The 22,475-nt window shown below is 42.9% G+C and overlaps 1 protein-coding gene across 1 annotated transcript in view; it reads right to left on the reverse strand.

The window, feature by feature from the left end:
• The window catches only part of LOC138674484 (dynein axonemal heavy chain 3-like), a 3,367,401-nt gene that overhangs the window by 1,449,014 nt on the left and 1,895,912 nt on the right, over positions 1 to 22,475 (reverse strand). The window contains 1 exon segment of the mRNA XM_069762320.1: positions 7,398 to 7,636. Coding sequence (XP_069618421.1) covers positions 7,398 to 7,636 — 239 coding nt within the window.

Genomic DNA, 22,475 nt, shown 5'->3' on the forward strand with positions numbered 1-22,475 from the left:
TGGAGTGCACGAGTGGTCCGGGACTTAGATCCCGCTCGTGACTCTACCACAGGCTCATGGCGCTCAGGAACCTGGTCTGGAGATTCCAAAGGTTTGGCGAAGGTGGGAGCCAGCCGAAACCTCTGCCTACACTGGGCTCGTTCTAACCTCCGCTCATTAAAACGGAGATCAATACGAGTGGATACTGTTATTAATTCCTCCAGTGTGGCGGGAATCTCCCTAGTGGCCAGGGCATCCTTAACGTGGTCAGCCAGCCCCCTCCAAAATATTGGAATGAGAGCTTTATCCGACCACTCCAGCTCAGATGCTAAGGTGCGGAAGTGGACGGCAAAATGACTGACCAAGGACGAGCCCTGAGTCAATGCCAACAATTGGAGCGACGTATCATGGGTGACACGAGGTCCTAAAAAGACCTGTTTCAGAGTGCTCAGAAACAACGGAGCACTCTGTACCACATGATCGTTACGCTCCGATAGCGGCGTAGCCCACTGCAACGCCCTGTCCGATAGAAGAGACACTATAAATCCCACCTTAGCCCGCTCTGTAGGGAAACGAGAGGCCAGAAGCTCAAGATGGATAGAGCACTGACTCACGAAACCCCTACAAGACTTACTGTCACCAGAGAATTTCTCTGGAAGCGGGAGGCGAGTTAGAGTCGGGACAGGAGCGGAAGTGGACAAGGTGGCTGCAGCAACACTAGCAGCCTGAACAGCGAAAGCAGTGACATCCACAGCTGAGGTTGAACACTCAAGAGCCGCCAACCTTCCCTCCAGCTGCTGGATGTACCGCTGTGAACGCTGATCGTCCATCATTTACTAGCCAGACCTTGGCACTAGTATTATGTTAAGGACCGGCGGAACGCACCAAGAATAGATAATAAGAAACTAGGTGCGTTCGCAGTCCGAGGTCCACCGTGCAGGTAAAAGACCCTGCTGCTAGTAAGACGGACTATATGGCGGTACTAAGTATACACACATGGGTTAACTTCACCCTGCGTGAAGGAAGTGATCCTGTTGCGTCACAGGACCGCAGTACCGCACATAAAGCACGAGCAAGAAGTCAGCGGACTCAACCCCTACACAGGATTGAAGTCCGATTAGACACTTGCTGGCACAACACCGCAACTGGGTGTGTCAGAGGAACATAAATAATATTATAAAGGCACAAGAGTGCGTGCGGTGCCGCACTGACGGATGCCACTAACCACCCAGGCTTGGGTCAGGAAAGCGCAGAGCAAGCGCACGGCGCCGTACTGGCGGACACAGCAACTGGTAGCTGTAATTTGTGTTTCGTGCTGTTGGATAAGTCGGGCGCTAGATAGCAAACATACACCTTCCGCGAACAGACATTCAATAGGGAGGGTTATTTAAAGAGTGACTTTCACTCACAACACACACACATATTAACAAGACAGTACTAGCGCATGGCCGTGCGGTCATGCGCAGTTTATATAGTAGCAGCACAGGAAGCAGCTCCAGAAGTCAGACTGAGTCAGACTGAGCGAGACGCTGGGATCGACGTCCCTGCTGAGCAGACTCCACCGCAGCTGGAGAACAATGGGAGACCGCAGCGGAGACGGATCGAGATTCCCCCAGTGCAGCAGAGGAAACTCGACTCCTAACACATGTAGATAAAAAGTTCTGTTTGGACAAATGGCAGATCTTTGAATGGAAGGGGGAATATTTGAATTTTGGACCAAAAATTTGACTGAAGGAAATTGTGCACAATATAAAGTGACTAGCACACTCCAGGGTGTTGTGATGCAAAAAAGTGGGGATTTATTACATACAGTAAATCACAAACGTTTCGGTCGATACTGGACCTTCATCAGTGTGCTAGGTATAATTGTATACTTGTATGGCCCCAAAAACAATAGACTACTCGGATTTGCATCAATCAGACATGCTGGAAAAAAAGCAACAAGCCGGGAAGAAACAGAACCAGGCTGGTCAACTGACGGTGAGTCAGAATAATGGGTGGCGCTGAGGCTCAAAAGAGCTGTCAGTACGCCAGGACACTAGGGATAAATGCGGTATCCACCGCTAATAGAGTGTCAGACACTCTATTAGCGGTGGATACCGCATTTATCCCTAGTGTCCTGGCGTACTGACAGCTCTTTTGAGCCTCAGCGCCACCCATTATTCTGACTCACCGTCAGTTGACCAGCCTGGTTCTGTTTCTTCCCGGCTTGTTGCTTTTTTTCCAGCATGTCTGATTGATGCAAATCCGAGTAGTCTATTGTTTTTGGGGCCATACAAGTATACAATTATACCTAGCACACTGATGAAGGTCCAGTATCGACCGAAACGTTTGTGATTTACTGTATGTAATAAATCCCCACTTTTTTGCATCACAACACCCTGGAGTGTGCTAGTCACTTTATATTGTATACGTTCAGGTTTGGGCACCTATGACTGTGCACCTCCCCTATTTAGGCTGTGCTTAGCATCTTCTATATCACATTGAAGGAAATTGTGGACACCATGTCGCATTTGCAGGGCCCCTGAGATGCCTAAACCACATGAATCCCTATTTTGGAAACTACACTCCTCAAGGATTTTATCCAGGGATATAGTGAGCATTTTGAACCCACAGGTACTACAAAGGATTTGCCAACATTAGGTTGTTATATTGAATGTCATCATATCATTATCATTTTTTGTAGCATTTGAAAAAACCCTAACCCTGAGACTAACCATAAGCATAACCCTAAGCCTAACCTTAATTCTAAAAAAAAAAATAAAAAAAAAAATAATCTAAGGGGATGATCTAGGAGGTGCCAGCAAGTCATATCCCAAGTTTTGTCCTATTTATTATTAGGCTTTTGATCACTGTGATAGGGTCTTTCACGGTGATCAAAAGTCAGGAATTAATAGGAATAATTCCTCGTATTGTCGGGTACTGACAGATCTCGGCTGGCGCACCGCACATGTGCCAACCATTTTGCTTCACGAAGAGGAGGAGGGCCAGTGGATGGCGAATCCAGTACCAAGGTACCGAGGGGGATTTGGGGATACCATTTACCATTTATCGCTCCTCTGACATCTACTATATATTTGTCTAAGGGTCACTTCCATCTGTCTGTCTGTCTGTCTGTCTTTCTGTCTGTCTGTCTTTCTGTCACGGATATTCATTGGTCGCAGCCTCTGTCTGTCATGGAAATCCAAGTCGCTGATTGGTCGCGGCAAAACAGCCACGACCAATCAGCGACCGGCACAGTCCGGCGGAAAAATGGCAGTTCCTTCCTCCCCCCAGTCAGTGCCCGCTCCGTACTCCCCTCCAGTCAGCGCTCACACAGGGTTAATAGCAGCGTTAATGGGCCGCGGTGTAACACACTCCATTAACGCAGCTATTAACCCTGTGTGACCAACTTTTTACTATTGATGATGCGTATGCAGCATCAATAGTAAAACGATCTAATGTTACAAATAATAATAAAAAAAAGGTTATTCTCACCCTCTGATGTCGCGTCCTGTCCTCGGCAGTGCAAGCGGCAGGTTCTGGGGCCAAGGATGCTATGCGAGAAGGACCTTCCATGATGTCACGGTCATGTGACCACGATGTCATCACAGGTCCTGCTCTCATCCATCCCTGGGACCGGAAGCTGCCGCCTGCACCTCACACAGGCGACAGGACTACAAGGGCTCCCTCAGAAGGTGAGTATATGTTTATTTTTTATTTTAACTCTTTTTTAACCTGTTACATACGTGTCTGGGCAATATACTATGTGGCTGGGCAATATACTACGTGACTGGCCAATATACTACATGGCTGGGCAATATACTACGTGCCTGTGCAATATACTACGTGGCTGTGCTGTATACTATGTGGCTCTGTGCTGTATACTATGTTGCTGTGCAATACACTATGTCACTGGGCAATATACTACGTCGCTCGGCAATATACTACGTGACTGGGCAATATACTATTTGGCTGGGCAATATACTACGTGACTGGGCAATATACTACGTGACTGGGCAATATACTACATAGCTGGGCAATATGCTACGTGGCTGGGCAATATACTACGTGGCTGGGCAATATACTACGTGGCTGGGCAATATATTACGTGTCTGTGTTGTATACTATGTGGCTCTGTGCTGTATACTACTTCGCTGTGCAATATACTATGTAGCTGGGCAATATACTATGTAACTGGGGAATATACTATGTGGCTGGGCAATATACTACATTAGGGTTGAGCGAAACAGATCAGCCAATTTCAAAAGTCGCCGACTTTTGGCAAAGTCGGGTTTCGCGATAATGTTGAAAAGCCGGTAAATCAATTGCCGGCTTTTCATTTCTCCTTCCTAAACCCGACATGATATGAGACATGGTTTACACACAGTAAACCATGTCATATCCCCATTTTTTTTGCATATTCCACACTACTAATGTTAGTAGTGTGTATGTGCAAAATTTGGGCGCTGTAGCTATTAAATTTAAGGGTTAAATCGTGGAAAAAATTGTTGTGGGCTCCCGCGCAATTTTCTCCGCCAGAGTAGTAAAGCCAGTGACTTAGGGCAGATATTAATAGCCTGGAGAGGGTCCACGGTTATTGCCCCCCCCCCCCCCCCGGCTAAAAACATCTGCCCCCAGCCACCCAAGAAAAGGCATATCTGTAAGATGCGCCTATTCTGGCACTTGGCCACTCTCTTCCCATTCCCGTATAGTGGTGGGATATGGGGTAATGAAGGGTTAATGTCACCTTGCTATTGTAAGGTGACATTAAGCCAGATTAATAATGGAGAGGCATCAATTCTGACACCTATCCATTATTAATCCAACTGTATGAAAGGGTTAAAAAAACACACACACATTATTAAAAAGTATTTTAATGAAATAAACACACAGGTTGTTTTAATATTTTATTGCTCTCTCAATCCACCTGAAGACCCTCGACCTGTAACAAATTAAAAATAATAAACCAACAATATACATACCTTCCGTTGATCTGTAACGTCCCACGATGTAAATCCATCTGAAGGGGTTAAAATATTTTACAGGCAGGAGCTCTGCTATAATGCAGCTGTGCTCCTGCCTGTAAAACCCCGGGAAATGAAGGTAATGTAGTTACAAGTGACTATGGTCAAAGGTGCACTCAGGACACAATGTCAAAGGGCAATTTCTTTATTCCACAACGCTTTTCGACTGCCATATGCCGTCTTCATCAGGTAACAAGTTCACCTGATGACCACATGATGAAGACAGCGTCTGGCCATCTGACATCGTGTCCTGAGCACTCCTTTGACCATGTTCACTTGCAACTTATATCTCCAATATTGTCTTTGATTGAAACTGTGCTCTGTACCCTGCAGCAGTGCCTCTTAAGAATGGCTTCTGTATATAGCATAACGCTATCATAGGCCTGCTAGAAAGTATGTGCATGGAGATCTGAGTATCAATAAAGCAACAGGTAACTGTTTCACACACACCAATGGAAATGAGCCAAAATAAAGAAGAGACTTGTGAGTTGAGTTCCAATTTAAAAAGTGTATTTATGTGCTTTTTACCTCTTGTAACGATATCCTAAAATGTAACACGCTCAATAAAAATGTTGCTTACAATTAGAAAAGAAGGTATAAATACTGTATTTTCTGGCGTATAAGACTACTTTTTAACCCCTGAAAATCTTCTCAAAAGTCGGGTATCGTCTTATACGCCAGGTGTCGTCTTATAGGGCAGGTGCGGAGTAATCTGCGGTCGCCGCATATTGTGGGGGGAGCGACCCCAATGACGAGGTGAGGGGGCGCCTCACCGGGAAGGTGTAAGTGAAGCAGAGGCAGAGAAGGAGATAATAGGATACAAGGGCGAGCCAGATGAGTGAAAGAGGAGTGTTTTTCTAGGCACAGCACCGCTCTCTCTCTTTTTTACATAACCCTGGCATCCCAGACGCTGACAGTTTGCTTCACTTACACCTTCCTGGTGAGGCGCTCCCTCACCTCGTCATCGGGACCACTCCCCCACACTATATACGTCGACCGCAAATTGCTCCGCACCCACCCTATAAGACGACACCCAGCATATAAGACAACCCCCGACTTTTGAGAAGATTTTATATTTTAACTGGAAAAGTTGGGGGTCGTCTTAAACGCCCAGTCGTCTTATACGCTGGAAAATATGGTACATTACTTCCTATGTTTTAATATTACAGGATGTCAATAATGAGTTTAAAGAGTAGAAATTTCAAACAGGAGGAAACTTTACATCCAACCGGTGTCCTAGTTTTCTGATGAAAAGATAATTAAGCTCCTGGCAAAGTTTTCACTTTTTCTACAGGCTGGGTAGTGCCAGGCTAATTACATTAACCTGTGGTAGATGGTAATGTAGATCTCGATGGTGAGCTCTCCTAAGGTAACTTAATATTATTGTCAAAGGTAATCTATCTGGCAGAGTAATAGAAGGTAGGAAGTTTTGTTACATGAAAGTTAACTGCCTCGAGGGTGCGCCAAACATCAAACTAATAGACATAGTTTCTTACTAGTATTCCCGGCATAGCTATTTTTACAAATACTAATATAATATAGATGTAAATATATTATCACACAGCATAAAATACTGTTTGCATGCTTGTTAGGCACAGAACTACCAATAAAGCAAAGTAACAGAGAACACTGCAATAATCTTACGCCACATAGTAATTATTGTGCTGTAATTATAGCTTTGGCCAAATACAAGGAGCCTTGTTTTTTTTTTTTTTAGAAATCCTGTGACAAGGACCTGAGTTGTTACTATGAAATGATAGGCAACATAAAAGAGAATGTAGCCGTAAAAGGCGCTTCTAAAAGATGTCACTATTAAACAGTAGTTTAAAGCAGTTTTGTAATTGCTTAGATTTTCACACCGGCCCTGTGCTTCTTTTTATAGTAGTGAAAGATTATAAAATCCTTGGTGCATTTCATGTCCTCAGTAGGCAACGCTTTATTCGTAAGTAAGGAAAAAACATCTCTTTCACAGTCTCAACCTCAAAGACATTACCTTCACCCTCCTTTTGTTGGCAAGTACACACCTGCTGCTTTGATCTTACACTGACAGATGGCCCTTACTTCCTATTAAGTCACAATTTAGTGATTAATTTTAATATGCCATGGACTGCGGAAAGCCCAGGACCAGATGTCTATTTATTCTCCCATGGAAGAGTATTCATGAGAGAAAGTTAAGACGACACATGCTCTCTTGAATCGAGTTCCATTTCCTGCCCAGTATAAATCAGAATCTTTGTCAACAACAATTATAATGTAGTTTGGGCTCCTATAACAGCGTAGAAGGAAACAAATCAGATTTCATTTGTACTGTCAGAGGCTGATGCTGGGTGCTTAATATTATTTTGTGGAATAATCTCTAAGGAGAACATTCAGCACTATTACATAGTTGATTTTAATTAAAAGTCAGGGTACCTTTCCAGTTTCGTTAGGAAGATGTCCTGGATCTGATTGGCTGAAACTTGCACTGAGAAGTTAATTTGACATACAACATATTTTTCTTGAGGTAAGTGTCGGAGGAAGCTGTTTGTAATAGCTGTCTTTCCTGTGCCTGTGGGGCCCACAAAAAGTAATGGCTTGTCTTGAAGCAGCAATGTCTCCAGGAAGTACATCTGCATAGCAGTCCCAGGCGTGCTCACGATAATGTCATTAAGCTGCAAGAAAGAAAGGAGAACAGGTCCCAGCAATGTAAGATAGAATGTTTTATTAATCGTTCATTACTCATAAATAAACTTCTTTTAGATAAACTGGCAAAGATCCTTTCTCATTTAGATGATACGAGTTTTAGCATTTGACACTAGTAGTGAAATGAAAAGCTCATTTTAAATCCACGACAAGATGTTTGCAGATGGATGTTACAAAAGAAGTGTATGAATTGCAGAGCTTATCTGAGGAAGAAATGAGGAAAACAGAATTGTTTTCCAAGTATATTTAATTTTTTTTATATTCAACCTTGTATATTGTGTGTTAAGAGTCTTCCAAAGCTATTGTCTTGATTTGAACTTTTACATTATGCTTAAGCTAGAAAAAAATCAGATCCTATTTATTTCTAGGGAACACAAACCAAAAGAAAACGAAAAAAATAAAGCAGACTTTCTTTTAACAGAATACATCCATATTTTTACAATAAAAGGAATCTGTGAGCAGGATCAACCCTGTTAAGCCATCCACATAGGCATGCAGGTCATTTGAAACTGAATAAAATGATGCTTTGATATCTGCAAAGCAGATTGTTCTTCTAGAGGAATTCACATTTCATCATAACAAACACATGTGCTGCAGCATTTGTCTTCATATAGTGCTGCCTGCTCTGCTGCAGTACTGTGCCTAATTATAGCTAATACAGTACAGCAGAGCTGATCTTTGTCTCATTACAAACACAGCTAGCACATTGATAATTGTCTCATGTTAGCTCTGCTGCACGGCCCTTCCCTCGTTATGGCTGCCTTTGAGATAGCAGCTGAAGCACTGTGAGAGGACAAATGCAACTGCAAATATTTTTGCAGTGAGACAAACTTCACTTCTGCTTTACTATGTTAGCTTCGATCTCATTATAGAGCTGTGTGAGTTTATGAGTGCAAAGCGTAAGTCATTATCAGGGCTGGACTGGCCATCGGGCACTTCTGGCAAAATGCCAAAAGGGCCGATGCCAGGAGTGGGCCGCTGCCGCTATCAGCGGAGCCAGGGCCGACTCCTCCCGCCAGTGCCGACTCACCCTCCCAATTGCCCGCCCTGCATTCAACTATACCGGCGTCATAGATGCCGGTACAGTTGAATGCAATGTCGCTCCCTCTCCCAGTATTCCCCGCTTTGCCTCACTCTGACACTGCGGGTGCCCAATGACGTCATATCATCGCGCACCTGCTGTGTGGACGGGCAGACTGCAGCTGCTGAGACCACAGCGCGGGGCACGAGGAGAGGTGAGGAGAGTGTTTTTTTTAAATGCATCGATGAGTGATAACTGGATTGTGGGCTATTGGGGGGCTGTATTACATTCTATGGGGCTGGCTGCATTCCATTCCATTGGGGGGCTGCATTACATTCTATGGGGGCTGGCTGCATTACCTTCTATTGGGGGGCTGCATTACATTCTATGGGGGCTGTGCAGTATTACATTCTATGGGGGCTGTGCTGTATTACATTCTATGGGTGCTGTGCTGTATTACATTCTATGGGGGCTGGCTGCATTACATTCTGTGTGGGCTGGCTGCATTACATTCTATGGGGGCTGGCTGCATTACATTCTATGGGGCTGGCTGCATTACATTCTATGGGGGCTGGCTGCATTACATTCTATGGGGGCTGGCTGCATGATATTCTATGGGGGCTGGCTGCATGACATTCTCTGTGGGCTGGCTGCATTACATTCTATAGAGGCTGTGCTGTATTACATTCTATGGGGGTTGGGCTGTATTACATTCTATGGGGGGCTGTATTACATTCTATGGGGGCTACATTATATTCCATGGGGAGGTTGTATAATATTCTGTGGGGAGGTGGGCTGTATTACATTCTATGGGGTTCTGTATTATATTCTATGGGGGCTGTATTACATTCTCTGGGGGCTACATTATATTCTATGGGGGGCTGTATTATATTCTATGAGGGATGATTGCATCATACTCTATGAGGGGGCTACATTATATTCTATGGGGAGCTGCATTATGCTCTATGAGGGGGCTACCATATATATGCAGGGGCTGCATTATACTAAATGAGGGGGCTGCATTACATTCTCTCGGGGGTTAAATTATACTCAGGGGGCTTCAATATATTTTGTGGGGTGGAAATGATAGAGGACAGAGTGTCCGCTGTCGCTCCCTCTCCCATCATTCCCCGCTCTGCCTCGCTCTGACACTGCGGGTGAGCGATGATGTCATATCATCGCACACCTGCTGTGTGGCCGGGCAGACTGCAGTGGCTGAGACCGGAGCCAGGAGCAGCGCAGGGCATGAGGAGAGGTGAGGAGAGGGTTTTTTTAAAAATGCATCAATGAGTGATAACTGGATTGTGGGCTATTTGGGGGGCTGTATTACATTCTATTTGGGGGCTTTATTACATTCTATGGGGCTAGCTGCATTACATTCTATTGGGGGGGCTGCATTACATTCTATGGGGGCTGGCTGCATTACATTCTATTGGGGGGCTTTGTTACATTCTATAGGGGCTGTGCTGTATTACATTCCATTGGGGGGGCTGCATTACATTTTATGGGGGCTGTGCTGTATTACATTCTATGGGGGCTGTGCTGTATTACATTCTATGGGGGCTGTGCTGTATTACATTCTATGGGCGCTGGCTGCATTGCATTCTATGGGGGCTGGATGCATTTCATTGAATTGTACTACATGGATGACAATGGAGCGGCATTATGCTATATGGAGCACTATGAGGAATGTATTATACTATTTGGAGGACTGAGGAATGTATTATACTATTTGGAGAACTGAGGAGTGAAATATACTATATGGAGGAATTGCAGTGTATTTTAATATATGGAGGTCTATGAGGAGTGTATTATACTATATGGAGGACTATGTGGAGTGTATAATACTATACGGAGGACTGAGGAGTGTATTATACTATATGGAGGACTGAGGAGTGTATTATACTATATGGAGGACTGAGGAGTGTATTATACTATATGGAGGACTGAGGTGCACATTATAATATATGGAGGACTATGGGGTGTATTATACTAAACCAGCAAAATGCTGCCTATTCATCGAGTGATTGGATTGTTTATGTGGGAACAGAAATCCTTGTTCTCAGCAGCACATCGCCGGTGTAAACTGTAGATGTGCTGCTGATAACATGATACAGTATTGGGACAGATTGATCTAATTGTGATTGTTCTGTTCCTTTCATTCTTTCTCAGTTGGTGTAAAGAGGCTGGGAAACAAGTGAACGACTTCAGTATTGTCGATCACACTCGTTTAGCGGCCTGAGATCAGCGCATGTAAATACAACAGAAATGCTTCGCAGGGAGACCTGACAAGGATGATGACAGTTGTAGTTAGCACCCAGCGCCTGGGAATAGCGCTAACTCTACTGCTTTTCCCAGCTGCTAGAGCATTTAATTCTGGCATGTGTAATGATTTTTAGGGTTGATGTCAGCTGCGTAATGTCAGCTGCTATCAATCCCTGGTGTAAGTAATGGAGAGGTGTCTATCAGACACTCCCATTACTAGCCCAGACCTGGCGAGACCCAGCGACTCTGAAGAGCGGTGATGGTAGTACAGTAACAGTACCGCTCTTCACAGTCGCCGAGCTCAGTGCAAGACCCGGAATATCTGAAAAGCGGTGACGTTCCTGAGGTCACCTCAGAGTCACCGGGTCTTTTGCTGCGCAGCAGAACCAAAAAGTGGCTGTAGGCAAAGTTTATGGAGCATCAGAATGAGGTTCCATAGCCTTTGGTCGTCTCATCCCTTCATTATCTACGAGATCCAGTTATGTAGGTAAAGTAGCAGCTTTTCTTGGTACTGCAACTAAAAGCCATAAATAGGAATGAGTTGTAATGCTGGATACAGCTGAAATTATACGTCATATAGTCGTGTTACACTCCCCTCACTTCTTGTAACCTACAAGTGTACAAATATATTATACAGTCACCATGTGACAAGTGGACCTGTGTAACGTCAAATGACAGGGCAGAATTTTAATCCTAGTCCGGCCCTGGTCATTATACATCTCAAACTGAAATTGCCTCCTTTTACATTCAGTGGGTAAAATAAGAATTTGATACAGTACTGATTTTGCAAGTTTTCCCACCTACAAAAAATGGAGAGGTCTGTAATTTTTATCATAGGTGCTTTTCAGTTGTGAGAGACAAAATCTAAAAATAAAAAAACAGAAAATCCCATTGTATGATTTTTAAATAATTAAATTGCATTTTATTGCATGAAATAAGTATTTAATTGCTTCCCAGCTAGCAAGAATTATGGCTCTCAGAGACCTGATAGTTTATCTTTAAGAAGCCCTCCTGCTCTTCACTCATTAATTGTATTAATTGCACCTGTTTGAATTCATTACCTCTATAAAAAACACCTGTCTGCACACTCAGTGGACAAGACCAAATGGCTGTCTAAGGCACCAGGGACAAAACTGTACACCTGCACAAGTCTTGGATGGGCTATAGGACAATTGGCAAACAGCTTGGTGAGAAGGCGACAACTGTTGGCACAATTATTTGAAAATGGAAGAAACACAAGATGACTGTCAACCTTCCTCGTTCTGGGTCTCCATGCAAGATCTCACCTTGCGTCGTAAGGATGATTCTGAGAAAGGACAGGAATCAGCCCAAAAGTATATGAGAGGACCTTGTCAATGACCTGATGAGAGCTGGGACCACAGTCTTAAACATTACCATTAGTAATACACTACGACCGTCATGAATTAAAACTTGGCAGGGCACACAAAGTCCCTCTGCTCACGCCAACACATGTGCAAATATGTTTGACGTTCATCAATGATCATCTGGATGTTCCAGATGAGGCATGGGATAAGGTCATGCGGCCAGATGAAATCAAAATAGAACTTTGGTATCAACTCCACCAGACGTGTATTGAGGGAGTCATGTATCATGAAATTTTGACCAACAACACCCTTCCCTCAGTAAAAACATTGAAGATGGGTCATGGCTGGGTCTTCCCGCATGATAATGACTAGAAACACACAGCCAGGGCAACTAACGAGTAGCTCATTAAGAAGCATTTCAAGGTCCTGGAGTGGCCAAGACAGTCTCCAGACCGATACCCAATAGAAAATGTTTGAAAGGAGTTGAAACTCAATGTTGCACAATGACAGCTCTGAAACCTGAAAGATTTGGAGAAGATCTGTATGGAGGAGTGGGCCAAAATCCCTGCTGCAGTGTGTGCAAACTTGGTCAAGAATTATGGGAAATATCTCACCTCTTTAATTGCAAACAAAGGTTTCTATACCAAACATTAAGTTCTGTTTTTCTGTTGTATCAAATACTTATTTAATGCAATAAAATGCAAATTAATTCTGTAAAAATTATACAATGCGATTTTGCGATTTTTTTTAAGATTATGTCTCTCACAGTTGAAGTGTACCTATAATAAAAATTATAGACCTCTCCATTTTTTGTAGATAGTAAAACATGCCAAATCGGCAATGTATCAAATACTTATTTTCCACTGTAAGCAATCTCTGCAGGCAGATTCTCAGCATCAGACAAAGTTTTGTGTACCTCGGAAAAAAAGGACACTACTGAGGGCAGATGAAGTTCAGAATAACTGTTGGCTCATTCTAGTGACTAGATCCCTTGGGATCAATCACTTCATTCAGAGATTTAGATGGAAACCCCTATATCAGTGCTCAGTGTAGTGCACAGGATGAGTGTGATTCCAAACGTTATGTAATATATTCCCAATAAAACCTTCAACTCCATCCACAAAAAAACAAGTCCCCAATCAGGTCAGTCAACTGTTTTTGTAAATATAGGAGGCTTCCATGTTACTTGTGGTACAAAGTCTCTGGAAAAGCACTATGGCTCCTTGACCCCCCCAAAAGAAATCTGCGCTCCCAAATCCAAATGCCCCCTCCCTTCTGAGCCCAAAAGTGTGCCTAATCCACATTTAGCAGCCACATGTTTGGCATATCTTTAGTGATAACAGCCTGAATAATATACGATTGCAAGTCTCCAGAAGCACAAGCTGGGCATAATGAACTGGGCACTACAAAGTACTAAGCACTACAATGCACTGGACACTAGAATAGCAGATTTGCAATTCTCACTCAGCAACATCCACTGCCGCTTGTTTTTGGAAAACACCCATAAGGTCAAATCGTCACTACACTTGTAGATAAGTTCCCAAACGGTATAATTTCCAAAATGGGGTCACTTGAGGGGGTAATCTAATTTTCTAGCACTTAGGGACTTTGTATATGGAGTATACCAACAATTCTAGAAAATCTGTTCTCCAAGAAGCAAATAGTAGTTTGTTCCTTCCGAGTCTCACCATGTCACTAAGCTGTACTGTATAACCATGTATGGGGTAGTTCTACGTTCAGCAGAAATTGTGTGACACATTTTTGTGCAATTTTTACTTATTTCCCCTTGTAAAAATGTAAAATCTGAAGCTAAAACAAAATTTTTGCGGTAAACATGTAAAAACAATTTTCTTCACTGCCCAATAGCATAAAATTCTGTGGCACACTTATGGTGTTAATATGATTTTCTCCATCCTTTGATGAACTCATTGAGAGGTGTAGTTAGAAAAATGGGTCACTTATGGGGTTCTGCTGTTCTGGCACCTCAGGGACTCTCCCAGTGGGTCATGGTGCCCGCAAACCATAACAGTAAAATCTGCACTAAATTATGGCACTCTCTCCTTTCTGAGCTTTGCAGTGTCTCAAAAGTAGTTCCCTATTACAAGTAGGGTATTGGCACAACAAACTGAGAGGTCTATTTTTTCTCCTATTAGCCCTTATATAACTTAAAAATGCGGTGCTAAAACAATAGTTTAGTGGTGACAATGTAATTATTCTGTCTGTACCACCAAATGGTATAAATTTCTGTGAGGCATATGTGGCATTAACATGCTTACTGCATCCCTAAATGAATTCATTGAGAGGTGTTGTAAAATAATGATATTTACGCAGGGTTTCTGCTGTTCTTGCACCTCAGGGGCTCTGCTAATGTGACATGGCTCCCACAAACAATTCCAGCAAAATCTAGACTCCAATATTGTGTTTCTTACCTTCTGAGCTTTGCACAGTGCCTCAAAAATAGTTTTTGACAATATATGTGGTATTGGCATACTGCCAACTGCACAACAAATTGCATGGTGCATTTTATCCTGCTACCCTTGTGAAAAATTAAAACAAATTGGGGCTAAAAAAGCATTGTTGTGGAAAAATGTAATTTTTTTTATTTTCATGACTCAACATTATAAATTTCTGTAAAGAACTTGGGGTCAAGGTGATCAACAGACATCTAGATAAGTTCCTAGTTTGCCAAATGAGGTAACATGTGTGGGTTTTCTACTGATTAGGTACATCAGGGGCTGTCCAAACTCGATATGGCATCCACTCTCGATTCCAGCAAATTTTGCTTTCAAAAAGTCAAGTGGTGCTTCTTCCATTGCGAGCTCTGCCATGCGCAGTTGTTTTCCCCCTACATATGGGGTATTGGCGTGCTCAAGAGAAATTTCACAATACATTTTGAGGTCCATCTACTGTTACCCTTGTGAAAATAAAAAATGGGGTTTAGATAACATTTTTGTGAAAAAAATTTAAATGTTAATTTTTTTTTTCTATATTTCATTAATTCCTGTGAAACAGCTGAAGGGTTAATAAACCTTTTGAATGTGGTTTTGAGCACCTTGAGAGGTGCAATTTTTTTAATGGTGTCAATTTTGGGTATTTTCTGTCATATAGGCCCCTCAAAGTCACTTCAAACGTGATGTGGTCTCCTAAAAAAAATGGTTTTGTAAATTTTGTAGGAAAACGGAGAAATCACTGGTCAATAGTGTTGAGCATTCCGATACTGCAAATATCGGGTATCAGCCGATATTCGCTGTATCGGAATTCCGATACCGAGTTCCGATACTTTTGCGATATCGGATAGCGGAATCAGAAATTCCCATAGTGCAATGATGCACTAAAATAGAGTGTGGGCGGTGCGTGGGTGGAGACTGTGTGTGTATGTGCGGGCGAGGTCTGTGCGTGACCGTGGGGGAGTCTGTGCGGGCCTGCCGGGGGTCTGTACGGGCCTCTCGGGGGTCTGTGCATACATACATACTACATACATACATACATATTACATGCATACTAAATGCATACTACATACATACATACTACATACATACTACATGCTAGATACATACTACATATATTCATACTACATACATACTGCATACATACTAAATACATAATACATACAACATACATACTACATACATACTACATACATACATACTACATACATACTACATACATACTACATACATACTACATACATACATGCATACTACATACATACTACATACATACTTGCTTTACATACTACATACATAATACATACTACATACATACTACATACAATACATCCATACATTATATACAATACATACATATAGACATACAGTACATTAAACATAGATTGCATACTCACCATTACTTGTCATTTTGGTCCCTGAAGCCAGTGTCATCTGTAAAAATTATTAAAATAACAAACAACCAATATACTCCCTGATCTGCAGAAATCCACGAGTGTCCCACGACGATCTCCCGTGGAGAACGGCAGCATCAGCTGATGCAACCGCTCTCCAGGGGCTCCAGGAATCCAATGAAGGTAGGAAGGTATCCTTCCGCACTGTATTCCTCCGCCGCTGTAAAAAAGATAGTCCCTTATCTCACTTTTGGCATTGCTGTGTGGGAAATTTTCCCATGAAAAATGAGACTTTGAACTATAGTAACCTCAGTGATGCACTGCAGGAGCCATTGTCTGCTGTCAGTGTGTCACTGAGGGTCCTATAGAGCAGGGACATCACCTGATGTCACTGTTCTAAAGAGTAGATCATCCTATCATTGTCCCATCATTGGCTAATGTGTCAATCAGTGTCACTGTAGCAGGCATCGTGCGATGGGACTTGTAGTCTGCTCACACTCATAGACCCCTGACAGCCCACACAGACCCTCAGCAGGCCCGCACAGAGCCCCGACAGGCCTGCACAGACCCCTGACAGCCGGCACAGACCCCCAGGAGGCCCACACAGACCCCCGGCCGCCCGCACAGACCACCTGCAGGCACGCACAGACCCCCGGCAGCCCGCACAGACGCCCAAGAGGCCCGTACAGATCCCCGTCAGGACCGCACAGACCCCGCCCGCACACACAGACACGCACAGTGTCCAAGGAAAAATAGTGAAAAACCAGCTCACCTATTAGGCATTTGTTGTGGGGAAGCCCGGATACCGTGCAGTCATCACGTGGAACGATAAGGCAAACAGGAAAAGAAATCCAGCTTCCAAAAATATCAAATATTATTGAGGATAAAATCCAAAGTCCAATGACATGGTTCACAGGAGAATGAGTAGCAGCAGGCACAGTGTCCGCCCATGCACTTCTCACACTCTTCCCCCCTTCTGAACAGGATGTAGAAGGACAGAAAGGGCTTATTTATATTCCAATATTTGTGTACCATTGACTTGCATTGGTATCGGGTATCGGTATCGGCGATATGTGATATTGTTTGGATATCGGCCGATCCAATCCGATATCGATACTTCTGGATATCGGAAGGTATCGCTCCACACTACTGGTCAACTTTTAACTGTTCTAAGTTGCTACAAAATCTATACTTCAAAAATTGTGCTGACGCAAAGTAGACATGTGGGAAATGTCATTTTATTATCTATTTTGTGTGCCGAGCTCCAAGCTACTTTTCTTATTTCCTATTAAAACAAATGAGTCACACCACAGTTATAAAGCTTTTATAATGCTGGCAATGGCTTTAGCATTAAAGCAACTAAACAACAGACACGTGTATTCTACAACACAGTATCTATTGGTTATCTAAAAGAGGAATAAAGCTCTGATATCTTACCACTTCTGACTATGACAAAAGAGCTAGTAATAAAATATGTTAAATATGTTAATAAGTCAAGTTCTCATAACGTTTTTATATGATAAAATGTATCTTTGACATTAGGAACAAGGGAAAAGCCATGAAAACCATACAGCTACATTCATCATCCATAGGCTCTATTGTTGGAAATGAAGGCATTCTGTGCCTACATTTTATTATATAGTGAAAAAAAATACCTGAACAGTGGATGCTCACATTTTGAAACTGTTAGATTGATAGAAACTGATAAATTCATTCAGCTTATGCATTGGCCAAATAAATAGGCCAAATGTGGTGTGAAAATAGCCTGACATACAACCATAGTACTAGCAACGCTGAACCTGCTTATTACAGCGTAAATTAATTTACAATTAATAGAGAATATTTTTCAAATTGTTGTTAAAACTGGTGTTTGGAGTTTTCACTTTTTAAGCCTCGAAAGAGTTATCAGAATGGTGGAGAGTCTAAAAAAGGTCTGGACTGGGTACATAAATGCATTTAAGAGTATTCAACTTCAGATGCAGTGCAGTATCAGCAGGAAATGTTTCTTTATGGTTTTTCTAATTTTTATTGTTCAAATCACAGTGATTCATTAGTAAATTTGTGTTTTAGAACAGACAATTAACTTTGTTGATTTTCTAAATGAATTTGATCTCAAAAGAGGATGCCAATTTTAAAGAATTAAAGAATAAAGCCATCCATCTGTCATAGGCTTGTATTCACCCTCATAAATTCATCATTAAAAGCCAACGTCTTTAAAGTAAAGTTATAAATATTCTCAGAGCTTCAAATTTTTCTTAAACTTAATGTTTGATGTTATCCAGGAGCTGTGAAATATTCCAATTAACCCATCAAATTGAGGCTCCTTTTAAAAGGATTATACTAAGAATGACAAAGTTCAATTTCTAACAGATAGATATGGAATGGATAGATAGATAGATAGATAGATAGATAGATAGATAGATAGATAGATAGATAGATAGATAGATAGATAGATAGATAGACATGCAATAAAGAGTGTTATTACTTTATAGGACTGTTGAAGTGTAGCTTGAAGCTCCTAAATTCCAATGCCCAATCTGTAAACAGACCCTTATCTACTTTGTAACTTTTATAATATTTATACAAAGAAGCATTTGCGATCCCTCAGACCGGATGGTCTGAGTGTAACTGGACAAATAATTACCGAGCAAATAATTTCTCTTAGGTCTTCTGTATCACAAACTAAAGCAACCCAACACCATGGGACTAACAAGTGACTATCCATTTCTCATGAAAGGTCACCTTACCTGGTGGCCTCTGGTTTTCTCCTGGATTCCTCTGTCAGACCAGCTGCTCCTTCTATTACCATGAAGGCCATCATCAGTGGCATTGAGAGTGTAATAAGCCTTCCCTGTCTGTCCAACTACACAGTACAGGAAAAAATGCAAATCACTCACTTGTCCAGCTCATGCAGATATTGAATGGAGGAGATGAAAATAAAACTCTTGTCCTTTATTAGTGCATCATAAAAACAAGCTGACGCGTTTCAGGCAATACTGCCTTTAGTCACAGCATGATAAAAACTCATTACACCACAATATATAAAGTCACATAACAAAAGGCTACAACCAATCACAATACATGTCAGTTAACCATATATCAAACACCTGAGTACCCATTGGACAAAGACACACACCCTGCCCAACCTGAGTGTTATACAAATGTTATAGCCACTAAGTCTACATACAATATTGCAAATACAAATTGTAAGAATACCACAATACCCTGTGGCTAAAGTCTTGGATTTTCTGGCTACAAATTGCACTCCATTGAACAGGGCCAATTGAACAGGGCCAGAAATATAGCATGCAGTAGAAACAGAGAACAATGTTTATTTAGATAACTCTCTTCTCGACCCTCTTCAATCTGGCTTCCGCTCTTTACACTCTACTGAAACTGCCCTCATTAAAGTCTCTAATGACCTACTAACAGCTAAATCTAATGGTCATTACTCCATGCTAATTCTCTTGGATCTCTCTGCAGCATTTGACACTGTGGATCATCAGCTCCTCCTCACTATGCTCCGCTCCATCGGCCTCAAGGACACCGTTCTCTCCTGGTTCTCCTCCTATCTCTCTGACCGATCCTTCACTGTATGTTTTGCTGGTTCCTCCTCCTCTCACCTTCCCCTTACTGTTGGGGTTCCTCAAGGATCAGTCCTAGGCCCCCTACTCTTCTCGTTGTATACTGCCCCTATTGGACAAACAATCAGTAGATTTGGTTTCCAGTACCATCTCTATGCTGACGACACCCAATTATACACTTCTGCTCCCGATATCACACCGACCTTTTTAGAAAACACCAGTGATTGTCTTACCGCTGTCTCTAACATCATGTCCTCCCTCTATCTGAAACTAAACCTGTCAAAAACTGAACTCCTCGTGTTCTCTCCCTCTACTAACCTACCTTTGCCTGACATTGCCATCTCCGTGTGCGGTTCCACCATTACTCCAAAGCAACATGCCCGCTGCCTTGGGGTCATCCTTGATTCTGACCTTTCATTCACCCCCTACATCCGATCACTGGCTCGCTCTTCTTACCTGCATCTCAAAAACATTTCTAGAATTCGCCCTTTTCTTAATTTCGACTCTGCAAAAACTCTGACTGTTTCACTTATTCATTCTCGTCTGGACTATTGTAACTCTCTACTAATCGGTCTCCCTCTTGCAAAACTCTCCCCGCTCCAATCTGTCCTGAATGCTGCAGCCAGGATCATATTCCTCACCAACCGTTACACCGATGCCTCTACCCTGTGCCAGTCATTACACTGGCTACCCATCCACTCCAGAATCCAGTACAAAACTACTACCCTCATCCACAAAGCACTCCATGGCTCAGCACCACCCTACATCTCCTCCCTGGTATCAGTCTACCACCCTACCCGTGCCCTCCGCTCCGCTAATGACCTCAGGTTAGCATCCTCAATAATCAGAACCTCCCACTCCCGTCTCCAAGACTTTACACGTGCTGCGCCGATTCTTTGGAATGCACTACCTAGGTTAATACGATTAATCCCCAATCCCCACAGTTTTAAGCGTGCCCTAAAAACTCATTTGTTCAGACTGGCCTACCGCCTCAATGCATTAACCTAACGATCCCTGTGTGGCCTATTTATAATAAAAAAAAAAAAAAAGGTTCCTCGCATCATGTTCTCATACACTTTATGTAGTATTAGCCCTCTGTGTCTGTACTGCTACATACTTAGGCAGGTAACTGGTTCATGCAGCTTTACATGAACACCTGAGCCTTACACTATAGCTGGTCCGAATAACTAAAGCAATTGTTACCATCCACCTCTCGTGTCTCCCCTTTTCCCCATAGTTTGTAAGCTTGCGAGCAGGGCCCTCACTCCTCCTGGTATCTGTTTTGAACTGTATTTCTGTTATGCTGTAATGTTTATTGTCTGTACAAGTCCCCTCTATAATTTGTAAAGCGCTGCGGAATATGTTGGCGCTATATAAATAAAATTATTATTATTATTATTATTGGATCGCAGTGTACGGGATTCTCAATCACAAGTAGCTTTTTCTACACCATTTTCCATTGAATATCCACAAATAGTCAACACAATAAAATAGCATCTTCCAGTTTTGAGGCAGGATAAAAAATACTAACACCATTTTAGATAATGGAGTGCGATTTGTAGCCAAAAAACCCAAGACTTTAGCCAACATGTTGTCAACCAGTTTGTATGTGGGATCAAATAATTTAGATAAAAGAGCTTATTCCTGGTTAGAAAGTACAGGTAACTACAAATGTGGCATGAGTAGATGTGGATTGTGTCAATATATGCAAAAAACACCAAATTTAGGGAAAAAGATGCACAGCATGATTATACTATCAAATGTTTTGCTAACTGTAATTCCAGATCTGTAATATATTTGGTTTCTTGTCAGGCCTGCAATGTGCAATATATGGGATCGACCACATGTAAATTAGAGCAGAGAATTCAAGAACATATATCAGGAGCTGCTACAGGTAATAGCAATGATAAATGCTCTTTGTCAGGTGTGTCCAGACACTTCAAGGAGGTTCATGCTGGTGACACGACTTCAATGAGAGTAACTGCCATTGAACAGGTAAAGAGGGCAGTCAGGAGGGGATACAGTATCTACTCTGCGAGCCAGAGAGGCAGCTTGGATCTGAAAATTAGATACTGTATTTTTCGCTTTGTAAGACACTCCGGATTATAAGACGCACCCCAAATTTTGAGGAGAAAAATAGGAAAAAACTTTTTTTTAATAAATTAAGGGGGGGGGGGCTTCTTATAATCCATGCGTCTTATTGCTTACCAGGGATTGTGGCTGCGGTGGATCAGGGTCCCAGGGTCGTTGCCAGAGGCAGGAGTGGAGCATTGCTGCAGGATGGGATGAGGGGGTCTGCAGGGGGGCTCCTGTGCTGCAGGGGGGCTCCTGTGCTGCAGGGGGGCTCCGGTGCTGCAGGGGGGCTCCTGTGCTGCAGGGGGGCTCCGGTGCTGCAGGGCTGTCTCCGGTGCTGCAGGGGGCTCTGGTGCTGCAGGGCTGTCTCCAGTGCTGCAGGGCTGTCTCCGGTGCTGCAGGGCTGTCTCCGGTGGTGCACGGGGCTCTGGCAACATTTTGTGAAAGGCCAGAGCCCCCGACAGTTCGTCCATGCTTTCCTGTGCGGTGGACTTCGGGAAAATGGCCGCTGGGATCTCGAGAGATGAGATCTCAGCCCTGAAATCTCATTTCCCGAAATTCCGGCGGCCATTTTCCTGGAGTCAGTCATACAGGAAAGCATGGACGAACTGCCGGGGGGCTCTGGTCTTTCACAAAATGTCGCCAGAGCCCCCCACAGCACTGGAGCCTCCAGCATCACCAGGGGCAGCAGCAGACAAC

The sequence above is a fragment of the Ranitomeya imitator genome, chromosome 4, assembly GCF_032444005.1.
Source record: "Ranitomeya imitator isolate aRanImi1 chromosome 4, aRanImi1.pri, whole genome shotgun sequence".
NCBI classification, from domain to species: domain Eukaryota; kingdom Metazoa; phylum Chordata; class Amphibia; order Anura; family Dendrobatidae; genus Ranitomeya; species Ranitomeya imitator.